The following is a 22,723-nucleotide window of genomic DNA, read 5'->3' as shown; positions in this document are numbered from 1 at the left end:
GAGTATAATAAAATAGTGTAAAAAAATATATGAAAATAACATAAATCTCATCACATTAATGCGATATGTCAACAGAAAAAAAGTCCATATTTTGACATGGAATCTTGTTTTTTGTACATATAGCACAATATTAATTTATTAAAATACTATAATAATTAAGTACCATGGTATACACGCAGTGGTTTCCAAAAGCCTGAGACGACATTGAAAACTGGGATTCCAAATATAATTTAAACCTGTAAATAAACATTTTAGAATTTTTTATCATAAAAAAAAATAATTTTATGACTTGAAATGAGAAATGAGTACAAATATTTATGAATCTGCAATATTTCTAGATCACTATGTATATATGTATATACCTGTATACAGTATATATATATTTCATAAATGTGACCCTGGACCATAAAAGCAGTCTTAAGTGTCCATTTTGTAAAATTGAAATTTTTCACGTTGCCTGAAAGCCGAATAAATACACTTTCCATTGAAGTATGGTTTGTTAGGATATAATTATATTTGGCTGAGATACTATATGAATCAGGAATCTGAGGGTGCAAAAAAACCCTCAAAATATTGAGAAATTCGCCTTTAAAAGGTTTCATTTCTGTTGGCGATTGAGCTGAATCCACTTACAAAAATACAATTTTCATATATTTAATGTAGCAAATTTACTAAATATCTTCATGGATCATGATCTTTACTTAATATCATAATGATTTTTGCCATAAAAGAAAAATCAATAATTTTGGCCATACTCATACAGTGTTTTGTTGGCTATTGCCACATATTATATTTGTGACCCTGGACCACAAATCCAGTCTTAAGTTGCAAAGGGTGCAACTTAAGACTGGATTTGTGGTCCAGGGTCACAAATATAATATATAAAATTGTATTTTAACAAAATTCACTAAAAAAGATTGATGGTAGAATATAAATTGTAACAAAAATATTGTATTACATCATCAGAGGCATTTTCATTAGTGGTCTCAGACTCACTGTAGCAAAGTACCAAGTATTACCATTTGATACATCACTGTACCATAAACTTTTTTTTTAAGAAACAAACTAAATTTATAATTTAAAACTGTTTAAATCTGAAACTGTTTCTGTATTTGGGTTGTGACAGTAAAAGCTGTTTAACAGACAGTAATGTCTGAGTAGTGTATGTATGAAGGCTTGTGTGTGAGATGTTTGTAGGACTTTGTAGGTTGCTATCGCAGGAGCAGGCTGGCATGGCTGAATATGAAAGTTCATGATAGCACATTCCCCTCACATTTCACAGGTTCGTAATCATCTCTTACTTCATTCCTCTCGCTTCCAATCTCTCACCCTTGCTGAATTTCTCTCTCTCTCTCTCTCTCAGAGTTTGACCGCTTAGGCTGTCACTATCAGCCTCTGAACCCCACTGTGAGCGTATGTGTGTGTGCGAAATATTAACCGAAGGTCATCTTCTTCTGGCAGTCATCTCACTTGATACCATCATGTGTGAATGAACAAAATGTGCCTGTTCTGAGCAGTTTCTTTTCACTTATACTTGAGGCTGAATCTGAATTTTCACATATTCATGCTTACATATTATTAATACACACAATACAAAGATATATTTTAGTATAAAGCACCTATGAATATGTATTTCATAATTTTGCATCAAGAAATATTGTCATTGGTGAAGTACTATTTAATAAATTCCTGCTGTGTGTTAGCACCTGTGGCTCTGCATACTAAGATTAGGAAAGATCAATTTAGATCAAGTTTAATTTAGATCATTTCAGTCTGAGTTTGTGTTAAGTGGCACTCTTTCTAAAAGGCTATTAAACTATAGGGGCCGAGGTAAACTACTGTATATTTCAGCACCAATTTTCTTTTCACAGGCAAAGACCGTTTTTAAATTAAAGTCTTAAAGACAAAGGAGCGAAAAAGTCCACAACAGTTCAAAAAACATTTTTCCTTTGTGGTCTATTTAATAAAAATGTTAGTCATGATCACAGAAAACTGTCTATTAATTGTAAAGATCATAGGGGAAATTGTCACAATAAACTAAATTCTGACTATTATACAGTATAAGCAAAGAATGTGACTTATTAGTAGGCCATTAAAAACTAAAATTAAATGTACAATATGACCCTTTCAAAATGCTTTAGGGTGTGACAAAAAGCTAAACATAGGCTACACATGTAATGTTATGTTATAGTAGTTATATAGAATTAGACAAAACCATTCATGCAAATGGAAATGAAGAGTTCAGATGCAAAAGCCTCTAAATGCCATTTGAAATTTTCATCTTTAATGATGATTTTTATCAAACTTGTATATTTAAGTACAGTAATTTTACTTAAATGGCAATGATAATTACCTATTAATTGTTATTTAAGTGAAATTAATGAAATAAAATATACAAGTTTGATAAAAATCATCATTAAAGAAGAAAATTTCAAATGGCATTTAGAGGCTGTTGCATCTGAACTCTACAATTTTTTTTTTTTTAACAGGTTGACTTGAATGGAAGTGTGAAAGTCTGATATGTTTGCTGTTCTCTTGCACATGCACACAGTATTCAAAATAGAAGTGAGCTTGAACTTTAAAGTGACTCACATACAAGCTCAAATAAAAGCATTGAAGTCAGCATGTATTACAAGTATAGCAAAAACATGGGAAGAAAGAAGAGAGGGAAGAAACCAGTGATTTACGGGCAGAATCAGAAAGTTAACAGTGTTAGATTAGGGTTCAGTTAGGTTAAACTACACACAATCATTAAAAGAGTGAACATACCTGCTGCTGTTCTTTGATAATGTCTCTCTCGATTTGTGTCGTCTCTGCCGTTTCTTTCTCCCCTAATTAGGCTATCTTTCGCTTCTCTCCCGTTTCTTTTAGCTTTCTGTCGGTTTCTCAACTCATGCTGTCGCGCGTGTGTGTGAGAGAGAGAACTGGAAGCAGGTGAGCAGATGATGAGCTATGTTCATTTCTGCCGTGGCGACTCCCTCACTCAATACAGTGTGCTTAACGTCTCCTCCTCCTCCCCTCCCTGAGAATGAAAGGGGAATGATGCCCTCTTCTGTTTCCAAATAACTCTCCTTTTGTCTCTCGTTTCCCCTTCAACATCGTACAGTCAAACGGGGAAGAAACAAACAAACAAAAAAAAAAAAAAAAAAAAAAAAAAAAACAGTATCCACTATAATCCAGAACTATTTGACTAATGGCGCCCTAAAGAGGGAAAATGTTGATTCCAAAGCTCAATGTTATCCAGCTTCTGTATCAGCTTCAGTGCTCGAATTGAGGGGGGGCTGGGGGGATCCGGGACCCCCCATAAGGTATTAGGGACCTCCCATAAGAAGTAAAAAATAGAATTAGGGGGGTCCGTCAGATATTTTTATTTTAGTAAAAAATAATAATAACAAATCTGATTAAATGCATGCAATGGATACAGTAAATTTCGCGAATTTATTATTTACAATATATTTTTGTTCGCTTTAAATTGTAAACGCCCGCCCCACATCTAAAGAGTGCTGTGCGCAATGATATCGTTGACTGACAGGACTGTTTGATTGGCGCCGCTCTGTTGAAGCTAATTTTAACTTTTAAAAAATGAAAAAGATAAACCTCCACTCGAGGTCGGGCAGAGAAAGCTTCTTACCGACTTTTTTGAGGGGTAATTGTCTCTCTTTATATATCTTTCTACTTTATATCTACCCACACCATATCGGGGCTTCTGTATTCCTTGCGTAAATTGGAAACATTTAGGCTTAAGTTACTTTTTTTCCACCATTATTAATAGTCCTGGTTCTACGGGAGTGCTAGAGATCTCGACGGAGATGGATAACAGTTTTTCAGCAAAGGGAACGATCGTTGTGTGCTTTCTAATTTCCATTCAGAATTTGTATAAAACTTGTTTTTCATGCTGCCAGGATCGGCCACGTAAACACAAAGTTTTGGGTTTCAAAGTTCACTTTCAAAGTTCACTCTTAAAATAGCAATAATTGACATCGATTGGCATGGCATTGTTTGTTTCTGAATAAAGCTGCCTTTTTCGCTAGTCATGGTCGTTGAATAGTTGCTGACCTACTGAGTGCTTTTCCGCCACCTACTGGACGTAACTATGTAAAAATCGCATGTGCTGAAATAGTTGAAAAATCCCCACCATATAATATCTAATAAACAAGTTTCATCTATTTAATCAAGTCTTTTGAAACCAACATTATTACCACAGTGTCACATAATCCACATTAATCATGCAGTTGTTTTTAGGTTAAAAACAACATTTGTAAATAAATCATTTTGTTGGATGTACACAACTGTTCAAAAGTCTCTTCTGCTCACCAAGCCTGCATTGATTTGATGCAAAATACAGTAAAAACAGTAATTTTATGAAATATTATTACAGTTTAAAATAATAATATAATAAAATATTGTTTATTTCTGTGATCAAAGCTGAAAACTATCGTTTCTCCAGTGTTCATCATGATCCTTTAGATCTGAAATATAAAACTTGTTGTAGCATTATACACTACCATTTAAAAGCTTGCGGTCAGTAAGAATGTATTTTTTTTTAAAAATGTTGGGAAATAAATTAATACTTTTATTCAGTATGGTCGCATTAAATTGATCAAAAGTGACAGTAAAGAAGTTTATAATGTAACAAAAGATTCTATTTCAAATAGAAACTGTTGTTTTGAACTTTCTATTGCTAAAAAATCCTGAAAAATAAAATAAATGTTTATTACATAAATGTTTGTTGATCATCAGACGGATCATGTGACACTGAAAATGCTGAAAATTTGTGAAAATTCTGCTGCCCTCTAAATCCAAACCTTTAGTAAGTAATTTAAAATAATAATTATATATATAGCCTAATATAATTATTTTTCAAGCGGTTTTAATAAATAGTATACATTTATGCATATTATATAAATATATGCTATTTATATCCCAAACACAACCCCCCCCCCCCCCCCCCCCCCCAGGAAAAAAATTGGGGACCCCCCATAAGACTTGACTCAATTCGAGCACTGAGCTTCCTCATTAAATACAACCCTAAAAATGCAAATTAAATTGACTCTATAGTGCCACCAATAACCCACTTTATGCGCTTTTAATTTTTTTTTTATTTCAAGTTAGTATATAAATTATGTTGTATGACATCATACATAATCCTAATAAATACGTTCTTACTACGTTCTTACAATATGACTGTAAAAAATAGGTTCAAGACAATGAGAATAACATTGCTCATTATGATTCTGACAGTCCATGACAGAATCAAACCTATTCTACAACCAGAAACAGTTTATTTTAATTGAAGAGTATTAAAGCGAGTACTTTAATGATCAAGAACTTGCCAGGACAAAGTATAATCCGAGATGAATCTCTATCCATCAAGAACTTGCCAGGACAAAGTATAATCCGAGATGAATCTCTATCCATCCAAACATTTCATCTTAGTCATAATAAAATAATGATTCAGTAACATCAATACCCCTCCTATGACAATATTGCGCTAAAAAGCAACATTAATAAACATGAGGCAAAAATAAGTTAATTCAATTGTATTTTATTATTAATAACAAAAACAGCAAAACCATACAATGCCAACATCAAAATCCAAAACATATATACATAGCAAACCCAGAGTACAATGATTAGAAGCAGCTCTCAGACTACAGCACAATAGAAACCACAACTCCCATGAGGCCATGGGAACGGAGGAAATAAAACTGTGAAATGTCAATACAAGTCAGTCAGAGTTCGCTTTAAAAAAATGTGATGAATCTGCTACAGTTAAATCAGCCCCCCATAAAAAAAGTGTTGTAACAATAGGTATAAAATGACAGTGCTTTGTGTTCAAAAACACCCATAACTCTTCTTTGCAAACTTTTAAAAACAAAACTCAATTAACAAAGGGAACTGGTGCGAAAAAGTGCTGGAAAAATAGAAAAAGGCAGCCTGACTGTGTTCACACAGTGATATCAATATTCCATCATCGCTTCAATTTAAAACAAGTCAACCGTCCTGTGACCTGCTGTGACTTAAAGGGCCGAGTATAAAATGTATTGTAATTTCTGAATTAATGCAATGATTTTATTTAATCCTTTTAACTGCACTAACAAGAAAGAAAACCAGCAGCAAGGGAAAAAAATTAATGGAAGTACAGTGATAACTACCGATGAATGAAAGTAGATTCGTAAAGTAAAAAAAGGGGAACGGGAGCCACTGTACCCTGGTGCTCAATAACCCAATAGAGAAAATCTCAACTTGTGCCCTGAATGTGAAAACCCCAAAACAAAATTAACAGTGAACACTCGCCAGCTTGAATCAGTAAACAAATGAACATTGGTTTAAAATAACACAGAACAGCTACCTGAATGCATACGGTGAATCACCAACAGTGAGTTAAACTTTAAAATAAGCAAACATAAATAAAATATAAATATGTATTTGTGAGCTTAAAAGTGTCTTTAAAGTTAGTTGGCCATGAAGAAAAAAGAAAAACACACAATACAAATAAATGGGTGGAATAGGCTAAAGCGAACAAAGCTTGTCAAATGTTTCAGTGAGTGGATGTAAGGGCTTTGATATGATCATATGATCATACTGTAATCTATGTTGTCCCCTCAAAATACACCTCTACATCACACCCAGGATGACCCTATCTGCAACGGTTTGAAAACACAGACAATGAAGTGCACTGGTGGATCTCCATTAAGTTGTTCTCCTTTGCTTCTATGGGAATCTACCCTAAGAAAAAGAGACAGTGACTCGTTAAGTGACTCAAGAAAACCTAAGACCGTATTCTTCATCTTCGGTGCACAAAAACTTACCAAAAAAGGAGTGAAGGTTTAGCTACAGAAGGGTTAGCAAAGTCTGGACTCCACAATCCACGTAGTTCTGAAAGACAAAATCACAGATTCACTCTCAACGTTGGCCCACTTTATTTTCCTGCATGCGTTTGCAGTTTTTATATCCAGTCAGCACTGCCATCTAAAGGCTAACCATAGCACAACAATCAAATATAATCGTCACCAACTACTGGCCAGTGCACCATATGGTGTTAGTGTCTTTAAGCTTAAAACTTTCAAAACGCACTGCATGCATACATAGAAGCATTTTCTTAATTTTCTATCCTTCATCTACATTTATAAGTTCTCTTATTTAATACGTAGTGCTGTGTTGAAAAAAATCGATTCACCAATTCAGAATCGATTTTCATATTAATTTCTAAAGATCGATCCATAACTCAGAGAATCGATTTATTAATAGGCCTACATTTTCCCTGCGAACTTTAACTTGCCGCGAGCAAGGTTATTATAGTTTTGCATTTTTCATTAGTTTTTATTTTTATTTCGTTTTGAATTTTTGTTTTCAAATTCAGTTTAGTTTTAATTAGTTTTAAAAGTGGGTTTACTAGTTTAGTTTAGTTTCTATTTTTTGAAAATGCTTAGTTTTAGTTTAGTTTTTATTAGTTTTAGTGTTAGTTTTAGTCTTTTTTTTTGTAATTTGGGTTATTTGTCAGGGGCAAGGTTGAAAAAGGTCAGAAAAAGAATTGTGTAATAATAACTCAACAAAAACATACATTTTTAGAAATATCTATTCAACATTAAAACCAAATGTAGCCTACAATGTGAAATTCCTTTAAAGTGTTACCGAGTAGAATAATGACATAACATTATTTAATATTTGAATCACAGCTTATAGAGTTTTGACATCGACAACCCAGCAGCATTTTACCTCAAAATTGCGACTAAGTCAGTTAACTTTTTTTAACGAAGGCTCAATCGCTTCTCGGGTCGGCATTAACACACTGACAGAATTGTATTAAGAACTTATAATATTTGTACACCACCTTTTAATGTGTGATTGTGTAAAGATGTTCATGATGAGATACCAACCTTTCACGAACTTGCTTTCAACATTGATCGAACCCTCGTTAGCTCGTTTTCACGGAGACGCGGTGTGTACTGCATGGAGGGGGAGGGGCTGTGTGTGTAGGTGTGTGTGCGCGTGCGCGTGCATGTGAAAGAGACGGAGGGAGAGCGTTACAGGGAAATGAAATGCAGTTGAACAAATACACTGCGTGTTTTAAATAGCGTTAAAATTAACGGCATTGACAAAGACGAAAACTAAGGACATTTGCTCTATAATTTTATTTTATTTTAGTTAGTTTTGCAAACAGACATTACAGTTTTAGTTAGTTATAGTTTTTTTGTAATGGCTCGTTTTTATTTTTATTTCAGTTAACGACAATGTTTTTTCCCATCTAGTTTTCGTTTTTTCGTTAGTTTTCGTTAACGATTATAACCTTGGCCGCGAGTGATCCCTATGTGCGCATTTGAAAGCTTTCACTCAGCGCGCACATTGTTACGACAATGGACTTTGATTCATTAAACCGTTCATTCAACGAACACGTTCAAAAAAGCAGATTCATTAAAATAGATGTAATGAAACAACTTCAAGGTGTTAATTATTTTTAACTTTGAGTTCGACTTGTCAAGGCTCAGCTGAGCAGCAATGCGTCGCATGGGCAACGCTGAAGCTGATGCTTCATTATTATATGGCATTGATTCAATGCGTGACTCAGGCTACGTTCACACTGCAGGGCTTAATGCTCAATTCCGATTTTTGGAAAAAATGCGATTTTTTTGCAAGGCCGTTCACATTTCCAATTAAATGCGACCTTTTGTGATCTCCTGTGTGAACGCGAAATGACCCAGAAGTGACCCGCATGCGCAGAAGAGTAATCAACGGTCCAAGACGTCACTTGTTTGCATAATAGTTCTTTTTTTTTCATATGTTGCGAGCTTTTGTTTTATTATTATTATTGCCACAGCCCATATACAAACACAGACAATAATTATTTTATCGACGGGCAGTTTGCACATAAATGTAAGATTTTTCCGATCCTCACCGACCTCGTCATAAAACCCGTTTAATTGATAGTGCGTGTCCGCGGCGCGTCACCGGCGGCCGCGGTGTTGCCAGATTGGGTGGTTATTCGCTACATTTTAAGGCATGTTCACATGTGTTTTTGCCAGGTTTTCGCTTGGAAGGCTCTATATCTGGCACCCTACTGTACAAAGTTATACTGACAGAGAGCGCACGTTCACAGACACCAGAATGAACGTGTTCACAGTAATGTTCATCAGGCAGTAATACAGTATATTTATTTCGGGCGAACGTGAATAATATGATACACGAAAATATGAACGCGTTCATGCACTATCGTTCATTGAACGCGTTCAGGCACAACACTGGTGAAGAGACACGTCTGCAGTGGCCCATAACAGTGCAGAAACGCGTTGGAGTTAGCGTGTATTGGCTAGCTACAGGTGCTTGCAATGACGTGCGGGTCGGATATATGTGACCTGGCCGTTCAGATTGAAGTCGCATTTCAAAAGATCGGATACATATCGGATTTAGACCACATACCCAAGTGGCCTGGGTCGCATTTGAAAAGATCGGATCTGTGTCGTTCAGACTGTCATGAAAAAATCAGATACAGGTCGCATAGGGGCAAAAAAAAAAAAAAAAAAAAAAAAAAAAAAAAAAAAAAAAAAATCGGAATTAGGTCGTTTCAGCCTGCAGTGTGAACGTAGCCTCACTGATTTTTTTCTCGCGCTGTGGGATGCTGACCAGCGCTGCTGCTGATGCGCATTTATGGTAAATACCCATAACGTGAACGTTAAAAGGATGATTCGACAACTATTTCGTGTTCCTTTGACACGGCAACCTTTCCACGAATACATGACGACAGACGCAGGTAATCGCACGCGCTCTGCCGATCTCTCTCATTCACTGTCTGTGCGAAGCCTCTGTAGGCTACACATCACCACAATAAACAGTCTCGTTATCATTATGAACTTGTCTAACATTCAATACATGCATGAAGTTCAAAACAAGAAGGGTATAGCCTCATAAAAAACAGGAATATCACGGTTCCTGTGGTTACTTGCAATCCTCCAGCTACCTCTGCGTCCTCTGTCGTCTACACCAGTGCAAGTTTCAAACGAAAGCAGTGAAAGCAGTTCAACACGGAAGGGGGATTGTTCTTTACAAAAATCAATAATTCATTAATTTGCAGTTGAATGTCTATAATAATAGTATCAATATGTTGCATAAATACAGTCTGTAATTCAGGTAACAGCTGGAAAAAAATGCTTTTTTCAAAAACAATTATCTAAAAACAATTATCTAAATCTCGAAGATCGGATCGATTCGAATAATGATAATCGATTCAAGATCTTAAGAATCGGAATCGAATCGATTCTTGAAATTTGAATCGAAACCCAGCTCTATTAATACGGTTCAATTAATGAAAAGCAGGATTACAAGTAAGAGAAGTTAGGAATTTGCACAGAAAATGTAGACTTCCTCTCAAATGCGACCCAATTTTGATACTATGTTTTGATTTAGCTTGCCAGTTCTTATTGATAAACTGCGCTGACAGTTTTTTAAGTAAACACTAGAGGAAGTAGTTTCAGACTAGTTAATGCACACTCTTCTCAATTTAATTTACAGGGCAAACCAATGTGGCTAATATCTCTGTTCGGTTAAACGTTTAGCTCACCCAAAAATAGGGTTGCCACCTTCAGTGAGGCAAAATAAGGGACACCCATACACGAGATAAATAAATAATTAAATACAAAAAATGTGTCAAAGGTATGGAACTGGTTATTTCAACATGACAACTTGACAGCTCAACAATAAACCAAGAGAAAACATGTGAGCTTGCAACAGAAAACATTTTATATTATTATTTTACATTTTATTCTTTTACTTATTTACTATATATATATATATATATATATATATATATATGAAGAGTTCAGATGCAAAAGCCTCGAAGTGCCATTTGAAATTTTCTTCTAGAATGATAATTTTTATCAAGCTTGTATATTTAAGTTCAGTGATTTCACTTAAATGACAATGATAATTACCTATTAATTGTTATTTAGGTGAAATTACTGAACTTAAATATACAAGTTTGATAAAAATCATCATTAAAGAAGTAAATTTCAAATGGCACTTAGAGGCTTTTGCATCTGAACTCTTCATATATATTAGGGGTGTAACGGTACACAAAAATCACGGTTCGGTACGTACCTCGGTTTTAAAGTCACGGTTCGGTACGTTTTCGATACAGCAAAAAGAAAGAAATGCCAGTGAAATGTCCTATTTGTTTAAAGAAAAAATATTTTTAAATAAATGTGAGTTTTCCTAGATCTTGAAACTTTCAGGTTTATAAATGGGGGTCATCTTTGAAGGATGAACAAATAATATTTTGGTCATCACATTAAAAATAACATTTAAATATATATTTATTTATATAATATTTGAATTTTGAAGTGCTGGAAAAAGATGTGTGAAGTACTTGAAAGCATTTCACCATTCCAGCTAAACTGGTTCCAGTTAGTGTTACTATATTAAATCCATGGTGAATGTTGCTGGTCTGTGGACGTAAAGTATTACTAGTTCATTCACGGCACAATGTTTCTCCTGGTTTCCATGACAGCGCTGTTTGATCTAATAGAGATCTACGGTTAATAGCTAACGGAGAAATGTGAATGCATCTCACTAGTTATCGCAGCGATGTTATTACCTCAGTGGCGAATTCAAATGTTTTCTTTACCGGATCTCTTAGCGCGGTGTGGTAACAGTGTTGCTTGATCGAGATCGGCTCGCGCTGCACAGATGTTGCTGGTCCGGACTAATAAACGATCCGTGAAGCAGATAATCCGTGAAGCACATAACGAGTAGCACAGTTTCGTTCTGCTTTCATTACATTTGCCATTTGATGTTGCGCAACGTTGTGTTGGCCGCGTCAGCGCGAATTTTGCCAGCAGGAAAAATGATCCAAGCAATCGTTCGGTTTGTATGCGTACCGAACCGGAAGCCTCGAAATGAAACGGTTCAATACGAATACATGTACCGTTACACCCCTTAAATATATATATATATATATATATATATATATAAACCAGTAATCATGTTTTTGACAATTCAGCATGGATGGGATATTTTTATTATTTTTATTTACTCACATTGATTTTTAATTTCATTTTGAAATTGTTATGTAATTGTTTGTCTGTTTTTTATTTAAATCAGGTAGCACTTTGTATTACAGAGTGTGTATTACAGATATGTCCATAATTTAGTATGCATATATGATTAATATTTAATAATACCAATTATAATGTATTTATTAATCTGTTTAATAACATTAACAAATATAATAGTTGTCTACCAAGCTCTGACAAATGTATGGAAAACTATATTAATATTATATATTTATTTTTCAAAGAAAAAAACAACAACAAAAAACAATAGGCCTATACCGCATGTTCTCTAGACTCGTCACTATGGAAAAAAAGACACTAAAATGCATTCATGCGCAAATTAACTACTCTACTTCTTGTGAAATTGATTTTATTATAAATACTATTAGTATTATCTATACTATAGGCCAGGGGTTCTCAAACATTTGGGTGCCAGGGACCCCTTTCAGGGGAAAAAAAATTCCAAGGACCCCCCTCATATTTATAACAGTTATTGAGCACAAAGTTAATGTGTGAGCGGCAAATGAAATATTTTTGCACAAAATGAATGGTCTCCACCCAGGGTACTATGCAGGAATTTCTAAATAGCCTACTGAGGTAACGAAAGTGATCTTGCTAGGAATCACTTAGGATCCCTCACTTAGGATTTTTTGATGTTCTTGATCTACACATGTGCATTTTAAGGTGTTTTAAGGCCCCACAATTGGATAACTATAGATTTAGTAGAAGCATGTCAGTCAGTGGCATACATTTTTTTTTTTTTGTCAAGATGTCACGAAACACAATCACATATTCCAATCAGGAATGGCTTTAAAAGAGAAATGTTTCAATAATTAGGCCTATTCTGCACACAAATAAAGCCCATAAGCCTATAAATACAATGATAATGGCATTATGTTTAATAGGTGCGTGCGTTGTTAATTTGAGCTACTGTAATTAGCTAAAAAAACATACAGTATATGTTAAATATATGAATCCATAATGTTAATCTCATGGGCACAGTATGTTTCTATTGACCTGCTTTTTCCTTTGTTAAAGTTGAGCTTGATTAGCCTAATACTTTGCAAACTGATTGTTTCAGTCGTTTTTTAAAACTTTTATCTAAAACAGCTGTTTAGTTTATGTTCATTAAGGCCTACATCTTATCTCGCACTTTATGACCGTTGACTGAAACGTCGTGCGGGGAACTTTGAGTTCACTCCGACTCAAACATTTTGACATTGACGAGCTATCGTTGTTAGTCTGCTGAAGCACCTCAGACGAGAAGGTCAGTATCATCGCGATGTGCATCCTTGCAACCTCAGTTGTGGGTACGGCCCTGTCACTATGCACTTTTATTTTGATAATGATCAGACTTCTAATGTCAAATCTACAGTAGCAGTGCTAGAACTGACTATTGTGCGCGCACGCGAGACGCCGGCGCGCAATTACATGGGAATTTTTCCTCAGCAGTGGAAACAGGAATACTCTTATTTATGGTCATAGATAAGACAAGAGTGCATCATCCGAAACGGTAAAGTGTCCATTTTTTTATTTGTGTATAGGCTACATTATAAATGACTACAAAATGTCATGCCTTTTAAAAATACAGAAAAGAACCGGATGCGGGTTCATGCCGTCTCTCTGTCTCCTTTCTGGCGCACGTCCCGCAAAATCAACAGCAGCGAATCTACTTGACGCAAAGACAGATTATCTATCTATAGAAAACTTTAAGTGTCTACTTTGTATTGTTTTATGTTAAATGCTTTATATAAGTTACTTAGGAATAAACAGCATGTTTTCAGATGATAAAGAAAACATGACTCATAGCATGGAAAAAAACGTTAGGTTGTAAATTATTTCGCGGACCCCCTGGCTTTAGCTCGCGGACCACCAGGGGTCCGCGGACCCCACTTTGAGAACCACTGCTATAGGCTACTGTAAAATCCTTATTTGTTTATTCAACTATGTGTGGGTCTATGTAAAATTATTTCCGTTGATATGACTATTTGTATTATTGGTAAGAAAATCTATTTATGTATTTATTTATGTATTCAGACATATTATTAATTCTATAGTAGCCTATTAAAGGATGAAATTCTCTAGGTTTTTATTTTCTCCACAACATGCACATTTTTATTATTAAATATCTATTAAATATATATCTCTCTTATTTCTAATAACTTATTTAGGCTACTCATTGCCACTGACACTTTCCAGCCAAGTATTTGTTTCCTCCCACTCTCGTCGGTACTTTTGCACACACTTTCGTTTCAGAGGTGGACGCATCAAGACCCGCCCTCTTCTGACTCTGATTGGCCCTGAACCTGATGGTATATTAAACAAACCAATCAAACCAACAATGGCAGCGAGTATTACCCAATCAAGGGTAGAATACGACGAGTCTTCACAGAATGCGGGTGGCATGATTTGCATGAGATCATGCGTTCGGAAATACAGGACAAACCGCGTCCCGTATTGATTCAAAACGGGACGCGCTGTTTACTTCACAAATACGGGACAATTCCGTATTTTAAGGGACGGGTGGCAACCCTACCCAAAAAGGAAAATTCTGTCAGTATTTACTCACCCTCGTGTTGTTCCAACCCCGTAAGACCTTCGTAACACAAATTAAGATATTGTTGATTAAATCTGAGGGCTGGATCACTCCTGCATACTAGTCTATAGGCTTCTTGAGGAATTGAAACTTGCCGGCCTCAAAGTTATTAAAGACAGTTAAAATAGTCCAAGTGACTACAGTGGGTCAATGTTAACTTTATCAAACGACGAGAACACTTTTTGTTTACTTCTTTCTCTGCCTAGAGTCAGGTTACTAGTGTAACAGCGTATGATCTGTTGTTGTACGTCACACGCACCACACACGACCAGCGCTGGCCAATAGTGAGCCTAGGACTGAAGGCCTAGGTTCCGAAGATGAACGAAAGTCTTACGGGGTTTGGAACAACATGAGGGTGAGTAAATACTGACAGAATTTTCCTTTTTGGGTGAACTAACCCTTTAAATCCTAGGCATGTTTCATACAAGATACAACAAACCTCCAAAAATGTTTTGTGCACCCAAAAAAAATTTGATATGGATGAAAGCATCTGTAAAATAAATGAAAAATTTAAATGAAGCTCATCAATTGACTGCATACGTTTTTTGTGTGCGTTTTCAGAATATGCACCAAACGTTTTCATACCGTTTTTTTAATGTGATACCCAAAAATATGCATTAAAATGGTCGATGGAAATAGCTAATGTTGAAAACTGTTGAGCAGCTTTAGATTTGTGTGAAAACTGCTACTTTTTTAGGATTCTTTGATGAATAGAAAGTTTAAAATAACTGCAATTATTTGAAATAGAAATCTCTTGTAACATCAGTGTCTCTACTTTCACTTTTGATCAATTGGATTAAAAAATATTTATATGAATGGCATTTTGAGATATAACCACAACAATCCAGTTGAATCTCTTGTGCTTAATCCCTCATTTTCCAACCCCCCGAAAATGGAAGTGGAGCTGACCTGGTTGACAAGCCTCGTCCTCTGCTCTCCACACCACTGTGGAAGGGGATACTAATAAATACACACACACACACACACACAAAAAAAAACAGTGGTTGACTTTCTTAGAGTTTATTTTTTTAACTAAAAAAGATAGCATGCATAAAGCATTTACACAAGTTATCAAAGTATGCTTATCTAAGTGAAGGCGGCAATGGTGACCATATGTTTGCATGTACCTGGTAGGCATACGTGGTCTGTGCGTAGTTCAAGGGCACTGGTGGGACCATAAACCCTGGAGGACTGGAGTAAGAATAGGGCTATAAAGAAAGAAAGACAGGAAATAAGCCAGGACATTTTAGGAATCTTAGCACAAGGCCCAATCATACCAATATAAGCTATAATTAAATGCACTGGGTGGCGCTGTGGAACGTGTTAAACAAGTGGATTGTATTTGATCACATAATGTCTTCATCCTCAAAGTTTGGAATAACTTAGATGAAAATGATATTACAAAATGGAACTACTTTTAATCAATTATTAATTAAACTAATAATAATTGATAAATGAATAATAATTGAAAATTACTAAATATGCAGCGCGAGTTATATATTTTTTAACTCCAAACAATTGCCTACTGAACCAGTTGATAAAATCTTCCTTTGATTCGATCCGTGATTACAACTTCACTCTCAAATTAATCGATCGCATTTTGTTGATGTAAAAGACGCGCACGTGCACTGAGAGGGAGCGTGCGGTGTTCGACGCACTGTTATAAGGCGTGTATAATTTAAAGTACTTAACCACACCGCAGCTACTGTTAGTGTTGACTTTCATATTGCTTCTCTCCTTCTCGTCACTTCTGAACTGACGGGTTGCCAGATATAACAAAAAGAGCAAAACAAGCCCGTTAAAACAACAGTGTGTGCAGTCTCCGGTTGTGCAGGAATACCCTTCCCCGTTAAAAACGCAGTATAATAAGCACATGTGGTAAAAAAAAAAAATTATAATTATTTGATTTTAATATGATTATAAACTGATTGATGAAGTAAAGCAATGCATGAGATTGAAAAATTATTTAAAGTTGAAATGCACATATGAGTTGTATTTAATATCAATCTGTTGTGGGAAGTTCATCTAAAAGTTTTTTTGTTTACTATATTTTGATATAAAAATAGTTTACCAAATAAATAATTTACCAAATAAAATAAAAATAAAACAAGGTGACATACTTTTCATTTCTAAAGTATTTGGGTTTATTTATTATACAAAGCCCTTTTTGTTGATTTTTTTTTTTGAGGATAACTATATAAATAACTATATCGTGAAATATATCGTTACCGTGAAATAAAATTAGTCATATCGTGAAACACAATCTTGGTCATATCGCACACCCCTAGGCCTTATGCTACGTTCACACCGGACGCGAATCGCGCGTCAAATTCGCGCCTGACGCGTCTAGTTTGACGCTTGACCACTAGTGTTAATTCGCGTGTCAAGAGCGAAACTGCCGCGCGTAAAGTTTGAAGCGAAATTTACGCGCGTGACGCGCGTCAGAATCAAAATCTGTTGGCGGCCATTGTTTTTATGTCGACCGAGCATTCATCAAGAGAGTTACCGCTCTGTATTTACTCTGGAGAGTAGAACAGCGGCGTGGGGATCATCGTCGCCGTATATTTGTGTCCACCGGATCCTTCAGAGCCGAACCGTTTGGCGAGTTTCACCATTTGCTCGCTCCAGGAGCTGCGCTGGATGACGGCCGCTGTCAGCGGTACTTCCGCCTGTCACGCGCCCAGTTTGATGACCTGTTGTCCCGCATCTGAGCGAGGATCACCCTCGCCCTCATCCATCTAATCTAGCTGTCATTTATTTTTGTTTTGATGATAAATAGAGCCAGCCTTCAAAAGTTATTAACCAGTCCTGTGATTTTTTTCTCTCTCTCACGTCCAGACACGAATTTATGCACATATGTTGATTGTCTTTACAACATAATACTATTTCTAGATATGGAATGAATAACATTCAATACAAAATGAACATGTCTCGTATATAGAAATAATGTTTTAAGTGATGAAACATTTGCTTTGTTGTGCATAATCCCACCATGCATTTAGTCATATACAAAATAATTTATTGAAGCATCCAGACACTTCACCACGTGAGCAAGCAGCTAGGCTCCTGATTGGTTAACGCGGCGCGAATTCACGCCAAAGTTCAGATCTTTCAACTCGGGCGGCAGACGCGAATTCGCGTCAAACGCGTGAATGCACAACGCTCAATTCGCGCCAACTTGACGCGCGAATGAGGCGTATTCGCGTCTTGCGCGCCGCGCTCCACGCCTCATTCGCGCCACAGGAATTTTTCACGCGCGTAAAGCGTCTTTGCATTGACTTAACATTGAAATCATTCGCGCCTGACGCCCTATTCGCGTCCGGTGTGAACGTAGCATTACAATCAGATTGTAAAATCGACTGAATAAAGCTCTTTACGAACTGTCACATGCACAAGCTTAGAGCAATATTGTAAGTAACTGTCTGCATGATAATACATTTTTAACTAGCAGAATAATAATGCATCACGATTAGGGATGCACCGATCCACATTTTTTCACTTCCGATCTGATCCCGATACCTGACTTTGGATATCGGCCGATACCGATACTTTTCCGATACCAGAGTTGTGTTTGCTTTAATATTATTTATCATTATTGTTGATTTTATACGATACTGAAATAAACTCCTCTCTACAGGCAAGGATGATGTGTACGTATGTCAATATATATATATATATATATATATATTAAACAATAGATAGACAATTAAACAAAGATACACATTATACAGGCCTACACAGTGCTTTAATTTCAGGAAGGTCTACTAACATTATTCAGGTATGGTCTAAAAAGGATTATAATAAAGTAATCAAAAGTAGGCTAAAATAGCACTGCAAAGTTTATCATAGATAGATTAATGCTTATTAAAGCTGAAGTAATTCATTCAAGAGCTGTGAGTGATTTTCTCTTTGCCTTTTGGTGTTTGATTCTCAGTAATGTCGCAATCGTCATATTTACACTGCTGCCCCTTTAAGAACGAGTTCAGATTTCATAGTGTACTGATGCACCATATTTTCTCCCAACTATTTCCATAACTACGTTCATTTTAGACATAAATGGTTTAAGTGTTAATCTCCAAGCCGGTCGGTTTGACAGTTTTCTTGTGCAGGCTACACTTGATCGTTTAGACGCGCATATGAAGCCCAGAGTATAATTTGCTTGTCTTGTTGCTGTCTGTTTCATAGCGCGCGCCACATTGGGAACAGCATCTCTTGCGCAAATTTTGTGCTTTTAATAGATCTTTTTATTACTAAAAGCGTACCGCAATTTAGCAACAGCAGAGACTGCATTTTACAACAATCACCGATCGTGCTGATTCGGTCTTAAAATTTGAGTTTTAAGGAGAAATGATAGTGCACCGCCGCGATGGGAAGGAAGTTGGCTAGACAGAATGCGGCTATTGTTTTTAATGTTTTTTTACCTCAATATATCTATCAGATCTAAAGTGTAACCAGAATACGTTTCCTCTATCGTCACTCATTAAGCAGGGCTGTCGTGTTGTGCTTGCTGTAGCACCGCATGAGAGATCTCTCTCTTTCTCTTCTGGACTGCGAATTGCAAACATGCATCACAGACAAATAGTTTAATTAATACGGCTTTGCAAACATTGCATTTTGCTGTCTTGCTCTGCTGCGGTGTTTCCAGTGTGAAGTATTTCCACCATAGGATTTCCACACAGCGAACATGTTGGTAGCTCAATGCTATCCTGCTAGCTGGCTGCAAACTGCGGAATGGATTTCCTGAGCGGGGGTGTGTCTCATTCAGCCCTATTTTTTTACAGTCTATGATTGAGTTGCACCTCCGTTCAGGATTTCCTTTCCACAGTTTGCAGCCAGCTAGCAGCAGGCCCGGCGGGAATCACTTGGAGTCATTTCAGCAGCCAACGTTAAAGCGCAGACATGGCTCATAAATATCGGATTTCTCCGCAGGTTGGATCGAAAAAATCTGATACGTGAATTATGCTGGTATCGGCCCCCGATACCGATACTGGATCGGCCCCATCCCTAATCACGATGCACATAGTTGACTGCTTGCATGTTGTGAGAAATATGTGTGATCTGTGTTATGTACTGTTGTATACATGCTCTTAACTAATTGCCCCTTGTGTGATTAATAAAGTTGATAAAAAGTAAAGTACATAGTCTCACTTTTAGTTACATCCAAGGTTATAATCGTTAACGAAAACTAACGAAAAAACGAAAACTAGATGGGAAAAAACATTGTCGTTAACTGAAATAAAAATAAAAACGAGCCATTACAAAAAAACTATAACTAACTAAAACTGTAATGTGTGTTTGCAAAACTAACTAAAATAAAATAAAATTATAGAGCAAATGTCCTTAGTTTTCGTCTTTAACACTATTTAAAACACGCAGTGTATTCATTGCATTTCATTTCCCTGTAACGCTCTCTCCCTCCGTCTCTCTCAAATGCACGCACACACACAGCCCCTCCCCTCCGTGCAATGCACACCGCGTCTCTATGAAAACGAGGGTTCGATCAATGTTAAAAGCAAGTTCGCGAAAGGTTGGTATCTCATGATGAACATTTTACACAATCACACATTAAAAGGTGGTGTAAAAATGTGTTAAATTCTGTAATACAATTCTGTAAGTGTGTTAATGTCAACCCGAGAAGCGATTGAGCCTTCGTTAGAAAGTTACTGACTTGGTTGCAATTTTGAGGTAAAATGCTGCTGGGCAGTGGGCATGGCCGTGGCTAACCAGTCCGGACCTCGGCCATTTTTTTTTACATTCAAAAATGGAATGGCATGATTGAATGATTATGTGAATGATTAATTAGCCATGTTTAGACCACCTGTGTGTTTGCAATTCATGTTGCAGCGAGAAGCTAGCGCAGTGAAGGGGGCTTGAGAACGCATTGTGAATGAGGGCGCTAGTGTAGCCTCTGTGTTGCCAGATCCACCTAATCGAATGGTGCGGTAATCTTCTGGACCTGTTTTTCGGATTTTTTGTGACACTTTAGGAAGTTATTATAGTGGAAAGTTGCATGTTAGTGTTAGTGATATATTAATCTTATTTCCAAAACACAAGCTTTGAAGTAATTTCGAATTGTTATTATATTATTTGCTTGTTTTTCGTAGCAATATCTGGCAACATTTTACTGTCTGCGTTAATAAAAAAAGCTTTTTTTTTTATTGACAAACTGCAATTGCATAAGGCAACCACTCCAAACGCAATGATCATTGTGATTATCTGTAAAAACAATAGCATAATACAGATCTGTATGTTACAGAATAAAATTTGCCAAAATAACCTTACTGGCCAGCTGGAAGACGGCTCATGCTTTGTTAACGTTTCACATAGTCATCATAAATGCAATAATTAAAGTAGTGTTTCTCAACTAGCAATCTATTCAACTAGCAATTTATTTAGACCTACTTTTATTCTGTTTCTTTGCACAAAACTCTCCAGAAAGTGCCATTTAATAGTTAATATATGATATATATATATATATATATGGTAAATTCCTTTAAAAAAATCCCTTCATGTCCATGGGGAAATGTGGGTCCAATAGCCTAAACATTATTATATTACTAATTATTGTGAGGTAATTATTAACCATTATTACCTCACTAGTTTTCAGACCCTGGTTGCAGCCTTGCTGCTTGGTTGTCGGTGTCAAAACTCTATAAGCTGTGATTCAAATATTAAATAATGTTATGTCATTATTTTACTCTTACACTGACTGTTTGCTGCTTCTGTCCAGATTAGTGTTGTATAGGGTAAATTTAGTATAAGGTGTGGAAATTGTAAAGCTGTGGGATTTTTTTATAGAAGATATCTAGATTGTTACGGTAAAGGATTTTCACATTGTAGGCTTCATTTTATGTACTGGTTTTAATGTTGAATAGATATTTCTAAAATTGTATGATGTTTTTGTTGAGTTATTGTTACACAATTCTTTTTCTGACCTTTTTCAACCTTGCCCCTGACAAATAACCCAAACTACAAAAAAAAGACTAAAACTAACACTAAAACTAATAAAAACTAAACTAAAACTAAGCATTTTCAAAAAATAGAAACTAAACTAAACTAGCAAACCCACTTTTAAAACTAATTAAAACTAAACTGAATTTGAAAACAAAAATTCAAAACGAAATAAAAATAAAAACTAATGAAAAATGCAAAACTATAATAACCTTGGTTACATCTGTTAACTATTATACTATTTTGAAGGGCAAAAACATGAACTTTAACTATTGGCTTTACTTCCTCAATTAGCCGTCACTTTAGCCCGAGGCCAGTAGCGACGAGAAGTGACGTGCTGCCAAAATGGCAATGGCCGGCCCCGCCCACTTTAGGCTTCAAAAACGCTCTTCAGAAACCTAAGGGTGACGTCACGGATACTACGTCCATTTTTTTTTTTTTACAGTCTATGGTACACAGGCTGAAATCTTACGTGAAATTTGATCATATCCACCACTCACATCCATATTGATAATGGCAAGTTTTATGATCAGTTTTCTGTCGTACGTTTGTTTCATAAATGGCCATTATGTTTATACAGAGGGTGTCATGATGCATTACCTGCATGTATTGATTCCCTCCATTGAAGACAGGTGAGGGTGGGGCAAGGCCTGGGGGACAGCAACTGCAATACACATATGGGGTGGGGCTGACCCACTGTGATGGACCAATTATTGGAGACGACACTGAACCTGGGATAAAAAAGATCCTAGAATGTTTTAACCAATTTTAATGACAAAATTTAAATGACATTTTCAGTCATTAAGATTACATTTACAAATAGAAAGCGAAAGCACATGGACTCACGAGAATTTCGCTCTTTCATGATAGCTGGTCCCAATTTGAGTTTTTTCCCTTTAAAATTGATCTGCTGCTGTAAAATAATTCAAATGTACAATATATCACCCTGTTCTCATAACACCAACACCCAGAAAGAAAAGATAAGAAAATCATGAAGAAAGGTAAAAGTAACCTTACATCAACGATAGTCTGGATATCAACGTCCTCGCTGAAATAAACGAAACCATACCTGTGAAGGTGAGCAACAAATCAGAGGTGACGCAATCATGAATATTTTCTGAAAACAGTTTAA

The 22,723-nt window shown here is 36.0% G+C and overlaps 2 protein-coding genes across 8 annotated transcripts in view; both read right to left on the bottom strand.

Moving 5' to 3' along the window:
- Positions 1 to 2,900, bottom strand: part of rftn1a (raftlin, lipid raft linker 1a) — a 33,324-nt gene extending 30,424 nt beyond the window's left edge. Inside the window, exon 1 of the mRNA XM_039678973.2 lies at positions 2,770 to 2,900. The gene's annotated coding sequence lies outside the window, so the exon portion shown is untranslated. The remainder of the gene's footprint in view (positions 1 to 2,769) is intronic.
- A 2,625-nt stretch (positions 2,901 to 5,525) lies between these two features.
- Positions 5,526 to 22,723, bottom strand: part of dazl (deleted in azoospermia like) — a 32,144-nt gene continuing 14,946 nt past the window's right edge. For 2 of the 7 annotated variants that reach the window (XM_089123235.1, XM_089123229.1), the window contains exons 4-10: positions 22,609 to 22,660; positions 22,438 to 22,504; positions 22,192 to 22,322; positions 15,768 to 15,848; positions 15,550 to 15,600; positions 6,813 to 6,879; positions 5,526 to 6,729 (exon numbers count right to left, since the gene is read on the bottom strand). In XM_089123235.1, coding sequence (XP_088979361.1) covers positions 6,835 to 6,879; positions 15,550 to 15,600; positions 15,768 to 15,848; positions 22,192 to 22,322; positions 22,438 to 22,504; positions 22,609 to 22,660 — 427 coding nt within the window. In that variant the 3' untranslated portion in view covers positions 5,526 to 6,729; positions 6,813 to 6,834. The remainder of the gene's footprint in view (positions 6,730 to 6,812; positions 6,880 to 15,549; positions 15,601 to 15,767; positions 15,849 to 22,191; positions 22,323 to 22,437; positions 22,505 to 22,608; positions 22,661 to 22,723) is intronic. The other 5 variants (XM_089123236.1, XM_089123232.1, XM_089123233.1 and 2 more) reach the window with 4 other exon arrangements.

This window comes from Pimephales promelas, chromosome 18 (assembly GCF_988280905.1).
Source record: "Pimephales promelas chromosome 18, fPimPro1.hap1.1, whole genome shotgun sequence".
NCBI lineage: Eukaryota > Metazoa > Chordata > Actinopteri > Cypriniformes > Leuciscidae > Pimephales > Pimephales promelas.
Note: the sequence above shows the minus strand (reverse complement) of the source record. Positions and strands in the feature narration are given on the sequence as shown.